General features: G+C 46.7%; 1 protein-coding gene across 4 annotated transcripts in view; it reads left to right on the top strand.

Moving 5' to 3' along the window:
* The window catches only part of lin9 (lin-9 DREAM MuvB core complex component), a 184220-nt gene that overhangs the window by 121506 nt on the left and 43021 nt on the right, over window positions 1-19693 (top strand). For 3 of the 4 annotated variants that reach the window (XM_069887826.1, XM_069887829.1, XM_069887827.1), the window contains 6 exons: window positions 2015-2122; window positions 2975-3108; window positions 3204-3329; window positions 4908-5065; window positions 9085-9218; window positions 14093-14212. In XM_069887826.1, coding sequence (XP_069743927.1) covers window positions 2015-2122; window positions 2975-3108; window positions 3204-3329; window positions 4908-5065; window positions 9085-9218; window positions 14093-14212 — 780 coding nt within the window. The remainder of the gene's footprint in view (window positions 1-2014; window positions 2123-2974; window positions 3109-3203; window positions 3330-4907; window positions 5066-9084; window positions 9219-14092; window positions 14213-19693) is intronic. The other variant, XM_069887828.1, reaches the window with a different exon arrangement.

The raw sequence follows: 19693 nt of genomic DNA, 5'->3' as shown, positions 1-19693 counted from the left end.
GCCCGTGGGAAGATGCTGTTCCTCAGCCTGGTGGTGCTGGCTCTGTTGCTCCTGGATCTCTTCCCCGACGGGAGGAGCTGAAAGATGCTGTGTGCAGAGTGGAAGGGGACCTCAATTATTTTGCATGCCCTCTTCAGACAACAATCCTGGAGACCATGCGATGAGGAAGAGGGAGACTCGAATGATCTTCTCTGCCTCTCTTATGGTCCTGTGGATTGACCTCAGATCCATTTCTCTGGACCAACCATACGACACCGTGATGGTGGCCAGTACCCTTGCCTGCTTCAGTCTTCTCAGGAAGTGGAGTTACTGTTGGGCCTTCCTGACAAGTGAGGAGATGTTGAGTGTCCTTGATAGGTCACTAGTTAAGTGAACTCCAAGGAAATTGTGCTCTCTACTCTCTACAGAGTTGTTGATGTGTAGTCCACGATCATCTCCTTTGTCTTGTCCACATTGAGGCTTAGGTTGTTACTCTTGCACCATTTCACGAGATTTTCCACCTCTTCTCTGTCGGACAACTCATCGTTGTTGCTGATGAGGCCGACGACTGTTGTGTCACCTGCAAACTTGATGACACTGTTGGAGCTGGATCTGGTGATGCAGTTGTGGGTCAGTAGCGTGAACAGGATCGGGCTGAGTACACAGCCCCAAAGTGCTCAGTGTGGTGATACTGTTCCCGACCTTGACAGGCTGTGGTCTTTCCTTTTTAAAGTCCAGAATCCAATTCCAGAGAGGGGTGTGAGTCCCAATGCAGACAGCTCCTCCACCACCCTCTGGGGAATGCCCAATAAAAGTAAAACATGAATGCCAACTTGCATTTACACTATCTATCCCCCTCATAATTTTGTATACCTTTATCAAATCTCACTTCATTTTTCTACGCTCCAGGGAATGAAGTCCTAACCTGTTTAATCTTTTCCTGTATCTCAGTTCCTCATGTCCTAAAGCATCCTCATAAATCTACTCTGCATTCTTTCAATCTTATTGCAGTTAGGTGACCAACTGAACAGTGAATGGCAAGGCTCTGGAGAGCATTGTAGAGCAGAGTGTACAGGTGATCGCTCGGGTGGATAAGGTAGTGATAAAGCATTTGGCCAGCTGGCCTTTATTGCCATCAGTGATGAGTACAGAAGTTGGCACTTCATAATTTAGCTGTACAAAGCGTTGAAAAGATCACATTGGGAGAACTGGGTCCAGTTCTGTCACCTAACTGTAGGAAGGATGTCAATAAATAGCATGGGGTGCAGAGAAGTTCACCAGGCTGTTCCTGGGACTGGAGGCTTGAAGTACAAAGAGAGGATGAAACCTCTTGTTCCCGAGAGCATTGAAAGCTGAGATTTTTAATAAGATCTTAAGGGGCCGTGGATAAAGTAAATGATCACAGTCTTTTTCCCTGGGTAGAAGATTCTAGAACGAGAGATGAGAAGGGAGAGAGGCTCCCGAGGGGAAAACTTTTCAGAGGGTGGGTGGTCTGTGTCTGTGCCAGGGGAATCTAGAGATGGGTACAATTTTGATTTTCGATAGACATTTTGATATGTAAAGGGACGAGGGAGAGGGGTAAAGGTCCGCGGGGGGTGGGGTGAGTGGGTGCAGCACAGTTAGTGTAGCTTTTACACTGTAAGGAGTTTGTGCGTGAGTTTTCCCCGGGTTGCTCCAGTTTCCTCCCATCCTCCAAACGATACCAGGGGTTAACCATATAACTATATGGTTGTAGGTTAATTGGATGGCATGGGCTCGTAGGCCAAAAGGGCCTGTTACCTGATAGTTCAAGGAGAGTGCTGTATGTCTAAATAAATAAATTTAATAGATGTGGATAGAAAGAGCTAAGACGGGCATGATCCAAGTGAAATGAGCTCAGCATGGTCACCACGGATGAGTCGGGCCACAGGGCCTGTCATGTACTCTCTGTCATTTGATGCATCAATAAGGTTGAGGCAGCCTGCTGATGTTTATGTGTCTATCTTGGAGAGTGTTCTGGATTTGGCTGCTCTTCTAACATGTTCAATCCATTTAGCCCACAAGGAGCACGAAAAGGAGTCGACTCTTCAGTGAAGAGGACGAGAGGCAGCTGCAGAGCACCAAGTCACCCAAGAGAAGCCAGCGGCTTGCAATGCATCCTCAGGTAGGTCCTCTTTACTCAGACCCTTCACCCCCCCCCAACCTCCGCGCCTCTCAGACCCTTTATCCTCTGTGCCTCTCGGTTTTTACCCCCTCCCCCTTGCCCATCAGACCTTTACACCCCCACGCCAACCCTCAGACATTTCACACCCATCCCACGCCCCCCTCAGACTTCTTCACACCCCTCCCCGCGCCCCTCAGACCTTTTACCCTCCGTGCCTCTCAGTTCTTTGCACTCCCTCCCCACGCCCATCAGACCTTTAGGCCCTTGCGCTCCCCTCGGACCCTTCACCCCGCACCCTCCCACCCAATGGCCCTTAGACCTTTACCCCCACCCTCACCTCTCGGACCCTTACCCCCCAGTGTCCCTTGGTCTATCACCTCCTGTGATTCAAACCCTTGGACCCTTACCCTCCCCAGTCCCTCCGACCTTGACCCTCCCAGTCCCTTGGACCTTTACCCTCTGCATCCCTCAGACCTTTACTCCCACCCCGTTTCCTAAGATCTTTAGCCCCCATCCCTCGGACCCTTATCCCTCGCGTCCCTTTGACTCTTACCGCTCATGTCCCCAGACCCTTACCCCTCGCATCCCCCAGACCCTTACCCCTCACGTTCCCGGACCCTTACTCCTCACGTCCCCCAGACCCTTACCCCTCGCATCCCTCGGTCCTTTAATAACCCCCTCCCACGCCCCTCGGACCTTTACCCCACACCCCTCAGACCCTTCTTTCCCACCCTCGGACCATTACGCCCCTCCCATCCCCAGACCCTTCATCCCCCCCCTTTCCCTCCCCAACCCTGCCTACTCCCTCCAAAACACACCCCCAATTTTCAATTTCCTATAACATCTTGACAGAAATTTTCGGCGGCCTTGACGACACCTGACAAGAAGGCAGCCCAGAAGATCGGCCTGCGTCTCCGGAACCTGCTGAAGCTGCCCAAGGCCCACAAGTGGTGCATCTACGAGTGGTTTTACGCCAACATTGACAAGTAGGCTATTCATAACTCACTTCCCTCGGATCTGCGAGCTCTGGCTTCCTTGCCTTGAGCGCGTGTGTAAGTGCCGGTCTGTCTCGTCTCCCTAGGCCACTTTTCGAGGGAGATAACGATTTCTGCGTATGTCTGAAGGAGTCCTTCCCAAATCTCAAAACCAGGAAGCTGACCCGAGTGGAGTGGGGGAAGATCAGGAGGCTCATGGGAAAACCAAGGCGGTAAGTGCAGGGAGGGAGGCAGAGGTGTGAATAGAGTGCTTGGAAGGTGCAGGCAAGCAACAAGATGGAGTGTGATTTTTAGACAATCATCCAGAAGAAAGGATAGCCAACAGAGAGTTGAGAACGTCAAGTGGCTATTGTACTCTCTGGGTCGCCTGACACAGCCTTATCAGGTGATCCATGAAGTCCTGCTCCCTCAGTCTCACCCTGGGTATGATGAAAGGGTGGGATCGGGGGCTGTAGTGGTGGTTGTGGACAGCTTTGTCAAGGTTAAAAAAAGATCTGTCTCTGCCTCAAGTAGGGGAAGAGTGTGATAGAGTTGGGTGGGGCGAGGGAGGCAGAGGGGGAGAAGGAAGTGTAGGGGGAAGAGGGAGGAATGAGAAGGAGGAAGAGGGAGTGGGAGGAAGGAAGGGGAGGAGGAGAAGGGTAGGAGGAGAAAGAGGGAGGGGAGAGGGAGCAAGGAGTGGGGGAGAGAGGGAGCAAGGAGGAGGAGAAGGAGCAAGGAGGACGAGAGGGAAGATGGGAGGGTGGCAAAGGGAGAAAAGGCAGAGTTGAAATTAGGTGGAGGTGGGTAGTAGAGTCTGGTGGGATGGGAGGCAGCCAGACAGGCGCCGGGGGTGTGGGCTGGCTGGGGAGGGGATGACAGGAGAGGCAACAGGGGACCAGCTGAGCAGGTGTGGGTTTGCAGGTGAGAGATGGCAGCAGAAGATTAGCAGACCTGTGTGGGGACAAGGAGCCTGTGATGGCCCGAGCTGCCATTCTCTTTGCGGACCTTCACCTGGCCCTGCAGAGACTGCTCTTTTGAAAGGCACTCAGAGCTGGAGCTTCAGCTGAACAACCCAAGAGAGCTCAGTCCATCCGCCTGTACTCCTGACTAGCTGCACAGTCCGCGGGAGAATATCAACCCAAGATCCCACGTTGAATCATAGTGGGCTACAGCCCTTCAGCCAATCTAGTCAGTGCTGATTTGTTATTCTGCCTTTTCTCATTTACCTGCACCCAGCCATCCATACCCCTCCCATCCATGAACCAGTGCAAATTGTTCTTAAACGTCGAAATCAAGCCCACATTCACCAATTCAGCTGGCAGCTCGTTCCACACTCACACCACTCTCTGTGTGAAGAAGTTCCCCTGAAGTTTCCTTTAAACATTTCACTTTCCTCCTTAACCCTGTCCTCATGTCCTCTTGTTCTTGCCTCACACAGATGCATGTAGGGCAGGTCCACAAACAGACATGCAGAGAGATAGAATCAAGCTCACAGACAGAAGCACAGGCAGACACATCCATGTGCGCAGACAGACTCACAAAGAGACGCACTCACACACAGACTGACCACTATTGTACCCACTGAATGGCTTTTTCCACAATGAAGTAGAATATACTTTACTCTCTGGGGCACAGTAGTACCCTGGTTACTGGAAGACAACCCAACCTACTGTGGGAATGAAGATGTTATGGTGGTGACATCCCTCGTGAAGTCGTGCCCTGTCGTGACGATGGTGCACTCGACCTCACCGGCACAATATTGAGGAGCCCTCTCGCCCACGCGGTCTGTCACGATCTCTCCTGTGCTGCAGCTGTTCAGCCGCTTTCTTCGCGGAAGAGCGATCGGCCTTGCAACACAAGCGACAGAAGATCAGGTTCCTGCAGCAGAGGAAGGTGACAGAGCTGTCCCAGTTCAAAGACCTCCCGGACGAAATCCCTTTGCCGCTCGTTATCGGGACAAAGGTTACTGGTAAGTTAACTTTTCAATGGTTCTTCAGTCGCCAGGCCTGGCACTGCAAAAGTGCACCATTATATTTGCCTTGACTCTCCATTCCTAAAGATGACAGTTCCACTTATGTAAACTAACCCCGTATCCCATTAGAATGTAAAAATCTTTCATTAGGGTAGCATGGAAGAGCACAGATCAGAACAGACACCAGGACAGAATGTTGTACTGACGACTCTACCATCAATCAAACCCTTCCCAACCTCACACTCAGCATAAGGAAATGTTTGGTCGTGGACTTTGATGGAAGGAATAAAGAAGTAGACTTTTTTCTAAATGGGGAGAGAATTCAGAAGGCAGTGATCCAAGAGGTAGATAAGATTGAGGTAGATAAGTTGTCTCCATTGGTTGGGGAGACCAGAATTAAGGGACATAGCCTCAAAAATAATGAACCGTGTCAGGTAGCGGACCACAACTCCCTGAGCTTGGTCACCTTATCTAAGGAAGGATGTTCTTGCAATGGAGGGAGTGCAGAGGCGATTCACCAGGCTGATACCTGCAATGGCAGGAATGACTTATGAGGAAAGATTGCGCAAATTGGGATTGGACTCGCTGGAGTTTAGAAGATTGAGAGGGGATCTCATAGAGACATATAAAATTCTGGCAGGACTGGACAGAATGGATGCAGATGGGATGTTTCCTATGATGGGAAAATCCAGAACCCGGGGCCATGGTTTGAGGATAATAGGCAAACCATTTAGGACCGAGATGAGGAGGAATTTCTTGACCCAGAGGGTGGTGAATCTGTGGAATTCATTGCCACAGAGGGCAGTAGAGGCAGGTTCATTAAATATATTTAAGAGGGAATTAGATCTATTTCTTCAGTATAAGGGTATTAAAGGTTACGGAGAGAAAGCGGGGACGGGGTACTGAACTTTAAGATCAGCCATGATCTCGTTGAATGGCGGAGCAGGCTCGAAGGGTCGAATGACCCTATCTTCTATGTTTCTATGTTTCTATCACTGTGGACAAGGATAAATGCAGACAAAATGGGAAAGTGTTTAATTTGGGAAGGACTCATTAGGATGGATGAAGCAGGAACTAGTGAGAGTAAATTGGAAACAAATGTTCAAGGGTGAAAGCACAGAATGAATGTGGAGGACGTTTAGGGATCACTTGTGCTGGGTTCAGGATAGATTTGTCCCGCTGGGATCTTCCCAAAATTTTTCTACTTTCTCACATGTCCAGATTGCATGAATTGTTGTTCCCATTTCTTTTTTACATCGAAAACATCTATCAGATACTGTTGGGTCCCATTTATTTAACTTTTGAGGTGTAATGTATAGTCTGTGTATCCAGTTATATTGTATCATACGTAGCCTCGTATTTATTGTATTTCTCATCGTTTCAAAACATAATTTCTCCCATGTTTCCTTTTTTATCTTTATATTTAAATCTTGTTCCAATTTTTGCTTAGTTTTACCATTTGTTTCCTCATTCTCCTTTTCTTGCAGTTTAATATACATATTTGTTATAAATCTTTTGATTATCATTGTATCTGTAATCACATATTCAAGGTTACTTGCCTCTGGCAAACTCAAACTGCTTCCTAATTTATCCTTCAAGTAGGATCTCAATTGGTAATATGCCAGCGCTGTATCTTGAGTTATATTGTACTTATCTTTCATTTGTTCAAAGGATAAGAATCTATTTCCTGAAAAACAATTTTCTATTCTTTTAATCCCTTTTTTTCCCATTCTCTAAAGGAAAGGTTATCTATTGTAAAAGGGAGTAGCTTATTTTGCGTCAATATTAGTTTTGGTAATTGATAATTTGTTTTATTTCTTTCTACATGAATCTTCTTCCAAATATTGAGGAGATGATGTAATACTGGAGAAGTTCTATGTTGTACCAATTTTTTGTCCCATTTATATAATATGTGTTCAGGTATCTTTTCCCCTATTTTATCTAATTCTAATCTCGTCCAGTCTGGTTTTTCCCTTGTTTGATAAAAATCTGATAGGTATCTTAATTGTGCGGCTCTATAATAATTTTTAAAGTTTGGCAGTTGTAAGCCTCCTTGTTTATACCATTCTGTTAATTTATCTAGTGCTATCCTCGGTTTCCCCCCTCTCCATAAAAATTTCCTTATTATTTTCTTTAACTCCTTGAAGAATTTTTCTGTCAGTTGTATTGGCAATGCCTGAAATAAGTATAATATCCTTGGAAAAATGTTCATTTTAATACAGTTTATCCTTCCTATTAGTGTTAGTGGTAAATCTTTCCAATGCTCTAAATCGTCCTGTAATTTTTTCATTAGTGGATAATAATTGAGTTTATATAGTTGGCCGAGATTTTTGTTTATTTGTACACCTAGGTATCTTATTGCCTGCATTTGCCACCTAAATGGAGATTCCTTCTTAAATTTTGAGAAATCCGCATTATTCATAGGCATTGCTTTACTTTTATTTACGTTTATCTTGTAACCCGACACTTCTCCATATTCCTTCAATTTCTTATATATGCTGAAGGTTGTTGAAGGTAACAAGAGGATATCGACAGGATGCAAAGTTGGAAGAAAAGTGGCAGATAGAGTTTAAGCTGGATAAGTGTGAGGTGATGCATTTTGAAGGACAAACCAGAAGGCTGAGTACAGGGTTAATGGCCGGTTACTTAAGAGTGTAGATCCGAATCCATTCATCCCTCAAGTGTGCCGAACAGGTTAATAGGACAGTTAAGAAGAAGGTCTATGGGATGCTGGGCTTCATTAATAAAGGGGTTGAGTTCGAGAGTAGAGATGCCATGTTGCAACTCTACAAATCTCTGGTGAGACCCCACTTAGAGTATTGTGTTCAGTTCTGGTCACTTCATTATAGGAAGGATGTGGAAACTATGGACAGGGTGCAGAGGAGATTTGCCCGAATGTTACCTGGATTGGAAAACAAGTCTTATGAGGCAAGGTTAGGGCTGGAACTTTTCTCTTTGGAGCAAAGAAGGCTTAGAGGAGACTTGATAGAGGTCTACAAGATTATGAGAGGCATAGATAGGGTGGACGGCCAACACCTGTTTCCCAGGGTAGGAACAGCAAACACCAGAGGACATATGTACAAAGTGAAGAGAGGGAAGTTTAGGGGAGACATCAGGGGTACTTTTTTTTACACACAGAGTTGTGGGTGCCTGGAATGCCTTGCCAAAGATGGTGGTGGAGGCTGAATCATTAGGGGAATTTAAGAGATTCTTAGACAGCCACAGGTCGTCCGCGCAAGCGCGATAAACTCGCTGTGAAATAAGTCCTACGTACTTTGATATCCAGCCAAGAGAACTAGAAGCTGTAGCTGCTAACGTGTCCTGTTGGCAAACCCTGTACTATGAAGCCTATAGCCAGTTTTGAAGACAGGGGCTGCCAAAAACTGATGGATCACAAAGCAGCAGACACAGTTCTTTACAACAACGGACTTCCAGTGCCCCCATTGGGCTAGATTCTGCACTTCCTGACTGGGACTGCAGAGTCACCTTTGTGTCCACAGATGATCTGCACAACAACGTACCTTCTTCGGACCGAAGAACAACCAATACTAATAGACAGGCACATGGATGGAAGAAAAATAGAGGGTTACAGGGTGGGGAGATTCAGTACTACATCGAGGGTTGAGGGGCCTGTACTGTACTGTGGTGTTCTATGTTCTATAAGGTTCAGGGTAGTAAATTTGGGAATGAGATGAGGAGGAACTGCTTTTCCCAGAGGGTGATGAATCTGTAGAATTTGCTGCCCATTGAAGCAGTGGAGGGGACCTCAGTAAATATATTTAAGACAAGGTTGGATAGATTTCTACAGAGTAAAGGTATTTAGGGATAAGGGGAAAAGGCAGATAGGTGGAGATGAGCCCATCAATCACTTCAGCCACGATCTCATTGAATGGAGGAGAAGGCTTGACGGATGGCTTAATTCTGCTCCTATTTCATGTCAGTCTGGCAGGACTAAAATTATGCTTTATTTGGTCGTGGAGCCTCATTCACATTGTGTTCTCCTTCCTGCCCTCCAGCACGACTTCGAGGTGTTCATGATGGCCTTTTTACGGGACAAATAGATGCAGTCGACACTATTAATGCAACATACCGAGTCACATTTGACCGGACGGGACTAGGAACGCACACCGTGCCTGATTACGAAGTCCTGGTAAGTAGATTGCCAGATTTTTTTTCTTATGGGGGGAAATAATATCTGCTGGAGGAACTGATCAGTCTGTTGAGCATTGGTGGGAGAGAAAGATTTTAATTGATTCATAGACCACTACAGCACAGAAACAGACCCTTCGGCCCATTTAATCGATGCTGAACTATTTATTCTGCCTACTCCCATCAAACTTGGCATGGTCAGTGTTAGCGCTCTACTATTACAGCACCAATGACCCGGGTTCAAATCCAGCATTGTCTGGAAGGAGTTCGTATATTCTCCCTGTGACTCCTCTGGGTGATCCAGAATCTTCCAAAATGTATGGGGTTTTAGGTTAATCAGATATAATTGGGGGAACACGGATCTCAGTGGCCAAAATCAGCTTCTACTCTGATGTAAATAAAAAATTATTTTTTTAATTGGAAAAAGAATTTAAAAACTGCACTTGGACCATTATCCCTCCATACCCTTCCCATCAATGTACTTGTCCAAATTTTTCTTAAATGTCAAAATCAAGCCTGCATTCACCACTTCATTGGCAACTCGTTCCACACTCCCACCGCACTCTGCGTGGTACCCCCTTAATGTTCCGCTCAAACCTTTCACCCTAATCCATGTCCTCTAGTTCGTGTCTCACCCAACCTCAGTACATTGCATTTACTCTGTCTCTCCCTCTATCTTGCCTTTACTCTGTCCATCTCCCTCATCATTTTAAATACCTCTATCATATCTCTCTTCATTCTCAAATGCTCCAGGGAATAATGTCTTCATCTGTTTAACGTTCCCTGCAACTCAGTTCCTCAAGTCCCAGCAACATCCTATTAAATCTTCTTTGCACTCTTTCAATCTTTTCTGTAGTTAGGTGACAAAAACTGCACACAATACTCCAAATTTGGCCTCACCAATGTCTTTAAAAACTTCAACAAACCTTCCCAATTCCTATATTCAACACTTTGATTTATGAAGACCAATGAGCCAAAAGCTCTATTTATGATCCTCTCTACCTGCTACGCTATGTTCAAGAAATTCTGTCTCTGTATTTCTAGGTCCTTCTGTTTTGCTGCACTCTTCAGTTCCCTATCTTTTACTGTGTATGTCTGACCTTGGTTAGTCCTCCCATAGTGCAACACCTCACATTCATCTGCATTTAAATTCTGACATTTTACTGCCCTTTTTTTCCAGATAGTCCAAGACTTTCTGGAAGCTTTTAGTGCCTTCTTCACAGTCCACTACACCCCCCCACTTTTCAGTACCTTGTCACTCTCCTTACCTATGCCTTTGGTCCGCACATGGACCACGACATCTGGCTGCTCATACTCACCACCTGAGAATGCAATGGACTCCATCTAAGATGGCACCTGGGAGGTAATGTGCCTTCCAGAAGTCTCAATCCTGTCCACAGAAGCTCCTATCTGTTCCCCTGACCATTTAATCCCCTGGAAAAGAGCCTCTGGCCATCCACTCAATCAATGCATCTCATCATCTTGTACACCTCTGTCAGGTCACCCCTCATGCTCCATCACTCCAAGAAGAAAAGACCAAGTTCACCCCATTCTCGGAAGGCATTCCCTCCAAACCAGGCAGCATTCTGCATCCACATCTTCCAAGTGGGGTCAAACCAAGGTCTTGTATGGCTGTAACATTACCTCACTGCTCTTGAACGCCACAGACCATATGCCTTTTTAGCAATACTGTCAACTTGTGCAGCAGCTTTAAATGTCCTATGGACACAGACCCCAAGATCTCAGTTCTTCCACACTGCTCAGATTTCTCCCATTATCACTGTATTCTGCCTTACTGGAATGAACCACTTCACACTTTTCTGGGTTAAACACCATCTGCCACTTTTCAGCCCAGGTTTTTGTTGTTCCAAATGAACAGATCCAAATTTCTTCCAACTCCCATGTTCTCCCCACGTTCTCAACCACCCCCCCCCCCCCACCACACCCTCCCCTAACCCCAGTGGCCAATAAAGAGACAGAATGGACCATAAGCAGCGACTTGGTCACGTGGTGGTTCCTGACACGCCCAAGAGTTGGAGAGTTCTACAGCATGCCCTTTGGTCCAACTTGCCCATACGACGAAGATGATTCGGTGCTCTGAATACGCATGTGACATTGCCGCCTCTAGGTTTCCCTCTACATTACATGCTGATTGGTTATCATGTCACTGGAACAACTCTTGAACTAAAATGACCTTCTAGAGAAGGACTGCACTGGTTAAAACCATGGAACCGTAGAAGACTATAGCACAGAAACAGCCCCTTCAGCCCTTCTAGTCTGTGTCAAACATTTTTTTTGTCTAATCCCACTCACCTGCACCCAGTCCATAGCCCTCCATACGTCTCCCACACATGTACCTATCCAAATTCCTCTTAAATGTTAAAACTAAGCCTACATTCACCATCTTAGCTGGCAGGTTGTTCCACACTTCCACCACTCTCTGTGTGAAGAAGTTACCCCTAAACTTTTCCCCTTTCACTCTTCACCTACCTGCAGTGGAAAAAGCCTATCTACATTTTGTCTGTCAATTCCTCCCCCCACCAATAATTTTAATTACCTCTATCAAATCTCCTCTCATTCTTCTATGCTCTGCAAATTTTCGTGCTTCTTCTGGATCCGAGAATAGTCTGTTTTGTTGTCCTGGAATAAATATTTTCAATACCGCAGGATGCTTCAGTGTAAATTTATATCCTTTCTTCCATAAAATCGCTTTTGCTGCATTGAACTCTTTTCTCTTCTTTAGGAGTTCAAAGCTTATATCTGGATAAATGAAGATTTTTTGCCCTTTATACTCCAGTGGTTTGTTGCCCTCTCTTACTTTTTCCATTGTCTTCTCCAGTACCTTTTCTCTTGTAGTATATCTTAGGAATTTTACTACAATAGATCTTGGTTTTTGTTGTGGTTGTGGTTTAGGGGCCAATGCTCTATGTGCCCTTTCTATTTCCATTTCTTGCTGTAGTTCTGGACATCCTAGGGCCTTAGGGATCCATTCTTTTATAAACTCCCTCATATTCTTGCCTTCTACATCTTCCTTAAGGCCCACTATCTTTATGTTATTTCTTCTGTTATAATTTTCCATTATATCTATTTTTTGGGCTAGTAATTCTTGTGTCTCTTTAGTTTTTTTATTAGATTCCTCCAATTTCTTTTTTAAGTCTTCTACCTCCATTTCTGCTGCTATTGCCCGTTCTTCCATCTTGTCCATTTTTTTCCCCATTTCTGTTAAGGTCATATCCATTTTATTTATTTTCTTTTCTGTGTTGTTTATTCTTCTTCTTAAATCATTGAATTCCTGTGTTTGCCATTCTTTAAATGACTCCATATATCCTCTAACAAGAGCAAGTACCTCCTTTACCTTGCCTTTCTTTTCTTCTTCTATTTCCCTGTACTCTTCCTCTTCCTCTTCTTCTTCCTCTAGGTTGACCGTCTGTTGTTTCTTTGCTGCCCTTTCCTCCTCTTCTTTCTTGTTTCCATTGTCTTCTGTGGTCTCTTCTTGCTGCAGGTGTTCTGCAGCTGTCGTTGCCAGCTGTGGAGATCGACTCCCCAGCTGGTCCCCCCTCCCGTCGGTGTGTTTTTTTTCATGCGCATCGCGCATGCGCGAGGAGTCGCGCATGCACGGTTGCGCACTTTTACTCGGCTCTGTGAGCCATTGTTGTAGTTCTCTTTCTACCGACCTGAGGTAGTGGGGTCTTCTCTCCGCAGCGGGCCTCTTCGGACAGGTAAGGCCTTCACCTTTTTCCTCCGTTGTCTTCTCTTCCTCTCTTCTTTCCGTTGATTTTGATTTTTCTCCTTTTGTCTCCATCTTCTTTCCACCTTTATACTCACTTTTCTTTAACTTGTATTTCTGTGCCTTTGTATTTTCTCTTGTTTTTCCCGACTTTTCTGGAGAGGGCTGGAGTTCACCGTCCGGCCACTACTCCATCACGTGACTCCTCTCATTCTTCTATGCTCCAGGGAATAAAGTCCTAACCTGTTTAACCTTTCCCTGTAACTCAGTTCCTGAAGTCCCGGCAACATCTCGATAAATTTTCTCTGTTCTCTTTCTGTCTTATTGATATCTTTCCTGTAGTTAAGTGACCAAAACTGCACACAATACTCCACATTTGGCCTCACCAATGACTTGTACAACTTTACCATAATATCCTAACTCCTGTACTCAATGCTTTGATTTATAAAGGCCAATAGGCCAAAAGCTTTCTTCCAAGTAGTCTCCTCATTGCCACCTTAATGCTTGCAGAGGGATCTTATCCTGTTGAGTTTTATTTTTGTTGTATTTAATCTCACAATTCCGGATTAGGATTTGATCTCGAAACAAGGCACGAGGAACAAGCAGTGGGTCGAGCAGCATCTTCTGAGGGGAGGGAGAAGGAATTTGCGACCTTTTGCAGCAACACCCCAAATCAGATCGGAGAGGGAAGATAACCAGTGCGGGGTTGGTGGGGGCGGGGGGGGGGTGGAATCAGAGGTGTGAGACATGGACCAGCAGGTGAGTGGTGGACTGATGATGGGCAGGCGGGGAGAGGACGAAGGGTAGAGATGGGGGAGACAGGCAGGTGAGTGATGGACAGGAGGAGGAAAGCAGGGAGCTGAAGCCAGGTGAGCAGGGAAGAAGGGAGGGTGAAGCTGCTGGATCTGGGTATAGTGCAGAGTGCAATCATGAGTGAAACAAGAAAGTTGGCAGACACTGTGATTGTAGCAAATACACAACATTGCTGGAGAAACTCTGCAGGTCCCGTAGCGTTGGTTATATATCTTTGCCTCCTCTGCGGGACCTGCTGAGTTTCTCCAGCAATGTGTATTTTTTTTTGCATCATGTTGCATGAGTCAATATAAAGATCTCAGACTTAAATCTCTGCATTTCTCTTCCGCCTTCAGAGTAATGAGACGCACGAAACCATGCCCATCACTGCCTTTGCACAGAAGCAACGACCCTCCAGATATTACTCAACGCCACCACGGCTGCCTTATACTACCAGCGGACAGTCGCCCATCACAGTACGTTGCTGCATCCACTTGCATGCTAAAGGCCGCTCGACCGACTCCGCTCAAGCTCCTATTCCTTTTACCCCCTCCACTGCTCCCCAGCAACCTGTTCTGGTCTCTCACATATGCCCTTCCAACCCTACCCCCCACCCAACCCTGGGGAAGGGAAGGTGTAACCCACGCAGTCGCAGGGAGAAGATGCAAACTCCACACAGACAGTGCCGGAGGTCCTTGGTCCCTGGGGCTCTACCCTCTGCACCATGGCTGCTTGATAGCTCGTCTGTGCACAGAAAGGACCACGATTGAAGACAGAGTTGCAGGCCAATGCCTTGTTTCTCCTGAGCTGCAGAGTATTTCAAGGAACCCCTCCTTTTACGTTGTTTCCCACAGCTGCCTTGCTTTCTATAAAGTGTTAAGCATTAGGTTTTGGGCATCAAGGAATGTGTTCTTTCTTCCTCTCCTGCCCCTTCCCTCAAACTAATGGTCCTTCCCACTACCAACACCCCCACCCCCTTAACAGAACATCTTTAGCCACAAAACCCAAGTTTTGGAATGAGTTGTCAAAACACTTGCCATCTTTGTTAGATTTAGCTACATGGTTGTACTGTATTTAAAAAAATTTAATTGACATATGGTGTCTGTGCTGCACAGCACTGAACAGACCCTTCGGCCCAGCTGGTGCATGTTGGCCTTCTGGGTTAGTCCCATTTGCCTAGATTGACTCCTTTCCCCATAGCCCAATACACGTACCGTTGCAACTGCACCTTCCTTCGAGGCAAGATGGCGCAAATTGTTCCGAATTAGTCGCTGGTTTCTTTCTCCCCTTGTCAAGAACAGAAATGTTGACAGTTGGCATGCATTTCAATATAAAAGCTCAGCTCTGAAAGATGGGAGTACTCTGCAAGTGGAGTCGTAGCATTGTATCGCATGGAAGCAGGCCCTTTGGCCCTAAGCTAGTTGTCCACCCAAGTGTTAGGAGTCAGAGATAGGGAGGGATTAGCTGAAGGGCGGCACTGTTAGTGCAATGCTATTGCAGGCTCATATTCGGTGCTTAATATAAGGAGTTTGTTCGTTCTCCCAGTGTCCTGCATGGGTTTTCCCTGGGTCCTCCGGTTTCTTCCCACCCTCCAAAAACATACGGGGTTATAGGTTAATTGGATGTCACAGGTTTTAGTGGCTGGAATCAGCTTCTACTGTGTCGCAAATAAATTTTTTAAAAAAGAATACAAGTCCAGTTGCTTGGTTAACTAGAGCATTAATAACTGTTGATGACCAGAGGGTGAGTTGGATGGGGAGGGTGGGGCATTGTGGGTCTGACTCGAGAGCCTTCAGCAACCAGAGGCAGCAGGACTACCCACAACAGGTAAGGTAGAGGTAAGACTTGTCATTGCTTTTTCCCCATGGTTGGCGCAGCCAGGACACCATTCAGAGTTGCCCGTGCTGCTCCTGTGGAATGCGGGGGCGACAGGGAATCTTGCCTGATGACGACTCCTGCAGGAAGGGGGTGCAGCTGCGGCTCCTGACTGACCAGATCAGTGAGCTGGAGCCGCAGCCAGACGTACAGAGGATCATTCAGTATGCTGACGGCGGCACAAATAAGAATGGTGGGGAGGTGGTCTAACTGAAGGGGACCCGCCATGAATAGAAGAGGGTGCAGCCCGAGAGCCCATGCTATGGCCACCCCACTCAGTGATAACTGTACTGTCTTGTATCTTCTTTGGCTTGGCTTCGCGGACGAAGATTTATGGAGGGGTAAAGTCCACGTCAGCTGCAGGCTCGTTTGTGGCTGACAAGTCCGATGCGGGACAGGCAGACACGGTTGCAGCGGTTGCAAGGGAAAATTGGTGGGTTGGGGTTGGGTGTTGGGTTTTTCCTCCTTTGTCTTTTGACAGTGAGGTGGGCTCTGCGGTCTTCTTCAAAGGAGGTTGCTGCCCGCCGAACTGTGAGGCGCCAAGATGTACGGTTTGAGGCGATATCAGCCCACTGACGGTGGTCAATGTGGCAGGCACCAAGAGCTTTCTTTAGGCAGTCCTTGTACCTCTCCTCTGTCTCGGTGGCCAGTGGAGAGCTCGCCATATAACACGATCTTGGAAAGGCGATGGTCCTCCATTCTGGAGACGTGACCTACCCAGCGCAGTTTGATCTTCAGCAGCATGGATTCGATGCTGTTGGCCTCTGCCATCTCGAGTACTTCGATGTTGGAGATGAAGTCGCTCCGATGAATGTTGAGGATGGAGTGGAGACAACACTGGTGGAAGCGTTCTAGGAGCCGTAGGTGATGCCGGTAGAGGACCCATGATTCGGAGCCGAACAGGAGTGTGGGTATGACAACGGCTCTGTATACGCTAATCTTTGTGAGGTTTTTCAGTTGGTTGTTTTTCCAAACTCTTTTGTGTAGTCTTCCAAAGGCGCTATTTGCCTTGGTGAATCTGTTGTCCATCTCATTGTCGATCCTTGCATCCGGTGAAATGGTAAAACTCTGTCTTGTATACCATCAGGGGAAATAACCTATTAGAGCATGGTTCTCCACCGTTTTTTTTCCCCCTTAAGTAATCCCTTACTAGAGTACCTATGCTGGTGGTATGTGAGTGGGGGGGTGAAAAAGGGTTGAGAACCACCCCAGCCATGTCTCCGGCACCATTTCTGCCTCAGAGGGAAAGGGGAGGGAGAAGTGGAGGGCGATGGCAACACGGGTCTCAGTAGTCAGAGGGACTGACAGGGGATGCTGTGACCAAGATTGAGCCTCCCAGATGGTATATTGCCTGCTGGGTCAGGATGTCTCGGATCGAGTCCACAGAATTCTACCAAGGCATGGTGAGCAGCCAGAAGCCATGGAACGCCTTGATACCAATGACATGGGTAGAGATTGGGATGACCTGCGGAATGCATATAGGAAGTTCGGAACAAAGTTAAGAAGAGGATGTGTGCCATACGCCAGTGAGAGTAGGAAAAGGAGAGTGACCGCATGAACATGCGGCTGAACATTTGGTGCAGTAATAATGTGTACGTGTATTGTCATTTAGTTGATCCAACCAGAGAGAGTGCAACACTGGACTTCCTGTGGGAACAAGGCAGGACAGGTTAGGTTTCAGATTTATTCTCAGAGTGCATACGTGACATCACTTACAACTCTGAGATTCCTTTTTCCTGCGGCCACTAATTAGTAGTCCAAAAAAACTGAGCACAATGTAAACAAATAAAGAAATGTAAACAACTGTGCAATATGGAGAGGAAAAAAATCAATAAAGTACACAAGTAAGAGTCCTTAAATGAATCCCTGACTGAGTTTGTTGTTGAGGAGTCTGATGGAGGAAGGGTAGCAGTTGTTCCTGAACCAGGTGGTGTGAGTCTTGTGGCACCGATACCTATTTCCTGATGGCAGCAGCGAGAACAGAGTGTGTTCTGGTAGATCCTTGATGATTGCTGCTGCTCTCTGACGGCAGCGTACCCTGTAGATGTTTTCAATGGTAGGGAGCGTTTTGCCTGTGATGTCCTGAGCTGTGTCCACTATCTTTTGGAGGGTTTTATGCTCAGGGTATTGGTGTCCCCATACCAGACCGTGATGCAGCCAGTCAGCACATCTCTGAAGAAATTTGCTAGGGTTTCTGGTGTCATGCCAAACCTCCGCAGGAAGTAGAGGCGCTGATGAGCTTTCTACACGATGCCAGGCAAGATCCTGTGAGATAGTGACTCCCAAGAACTTAAATTTGCTCACCTCTCCACCTCTGATTCCCCCAATGACCACTGGATCGTACTCATCTAGTTTTCCCCTCCTGAAGTCAACAATCATCTCTTTGGTTTTGGTGACATTGAGTACACGGTTATTATTAATGCACCATCCAGCCAAGTAGAGCAGGGTGCTAAAAACACAGCCCTGTGGTGCTCGGAAACTGATGGAGAATGTGGAGATGTTCTTTCCAATCCTCACGGATTGTGGTCTGGAGGTGAGGAAATCCAGGATCCAATTTCACATTGGGTTGTTGAGTCCTAAGTCTTGGAATTTGCTGATCAGTTTTGAGGGGATGATGGTGTTAAATGCTGAACTGTAGTGGATAAAGAACATCCTGATTAAAGCACCTTTGCTGTCCAGATGTTTCAGGTCTTGGTGTAGAGTCAGTGAGATGGCGTCCTCCATAGACCTGTTGCTATGAAAGGGGAATTGGAGCAGATCCATGTCGCTGCTCAGACAGGAGCTGATTTGCTTCAACACCAGCCTTTCAAAACATTTCATCTCTGTTGATGTGAGAACCACTGGTTGATAGGCTGGTCAATAGGCTTCATTAATAGGGGGATTGAGTTCCGGAGTAGAGAGGTCATGTTGCAACTTTACAAATCTCTGGTGAGACCACGCTTGGAGTATTGTGTCCAGTCTGGTCACCTCATTACAGGAAGGATGTGGAAACTATGGAGAGGGTGCAGAGGAGATTCACCAGGATGCTGCCTGGATTGGAAAATAAGTCTTATGAGGCAAGGTTAGCAGAGCTGGGACTTTTCTCTTTGGAGTGTAGAAGGATGAGAGGAGACTTGATAGAGGTCTACACGATTATGAGAGGTATAGATAGGGTGGACAGCCAGTGCCTGTTTCCCAGGGCAGGATCAGCAAACACCAAAGGACTATGTACAAAGTGAAGGGAGGCAAGTTTAGGGGAAACGCCAGGGGTAAGTGTTTTACACAGAGAGTTGTGGATGTTTGGAATGCCTTGCCAGGGATGATGGTGGAAGCTGAAACATGAGGGGCATTTAAGAGACTTTTAGACAGGCACATGGATGAAAGAAAAATAGAGGGTTACTGGGTAGGGAGCATTTAGTACTTTTTTTTTAAGGGATATATGGGTCGGTACAACATCAAGGGCTGAAGGGCCTGTACTGTGCTGTAGTGTTCTACGTTTTCACACACTTCTTGGGCAAAGGTATGATTCACATCTGTTTGAAACAGGTGGGTACCATGCCCTGCTGGAGTGAGATATTGAAGATGTCCGTGAATACATTGGTACGTTGGTCAGCACAGATTTTTAATACTTGGCCGGGAACTCCATCTGGGCCCAGATGCTTTCCTTGGATTCACTCTCCTGAAGGCAGCCCATATATCAACCTCGGATATGGACAGGGGAGGATCATCAGGGGACATGGGGGAGGGCAGTGGTGACTTCTTCTTCTTGTAGTCATGGGCAGGTGAGGGAAGTGTGAGAACAGGAACTCTTTAGGTCCAGTGATCATAATACCATTAGTTTCAAGATAATTCCTGAGATGATTGAAGCGGCCAAGGCCACCAGCCACCATTCTGTCAACGTTCGATAGGAGCTGTATCGAGAGCATCCTGGCCAGCTGCATCACAGAGTGGTACAGTTGCTGCAGAGAAATGGATCAGAGGTGGCAGAGAGGATCACTGGAGACTCCTCCCCCCCCGCCCCCCCCCATTGATGTGATCTATTGGGATCGTTGTCTAAAGAGGGCGCGCAAAATCATTGAGAATCCCTTCCACCTTGCACACAC

Source organism: Narcine bancroftii, chromosome 6, assembly GCF_036971445.1.
Source record: "Narcine bancroftii isolate sNarBan1 chromosome 6, sNarBan1.hap1, whole genome shotgun sequence".
Taxonomy (NCBI): domain Eukaryota; kingdom Metazoa; phylum Chordata; class Chondrichthyes; order Torpediniformes; family Narcinidae; genus Narcine; species Narcine bancroftii.
Note: the sequence above shows the minus strand (reverse complement) of the source record. Positions and strands in the feature narration are given on the sequence as shown.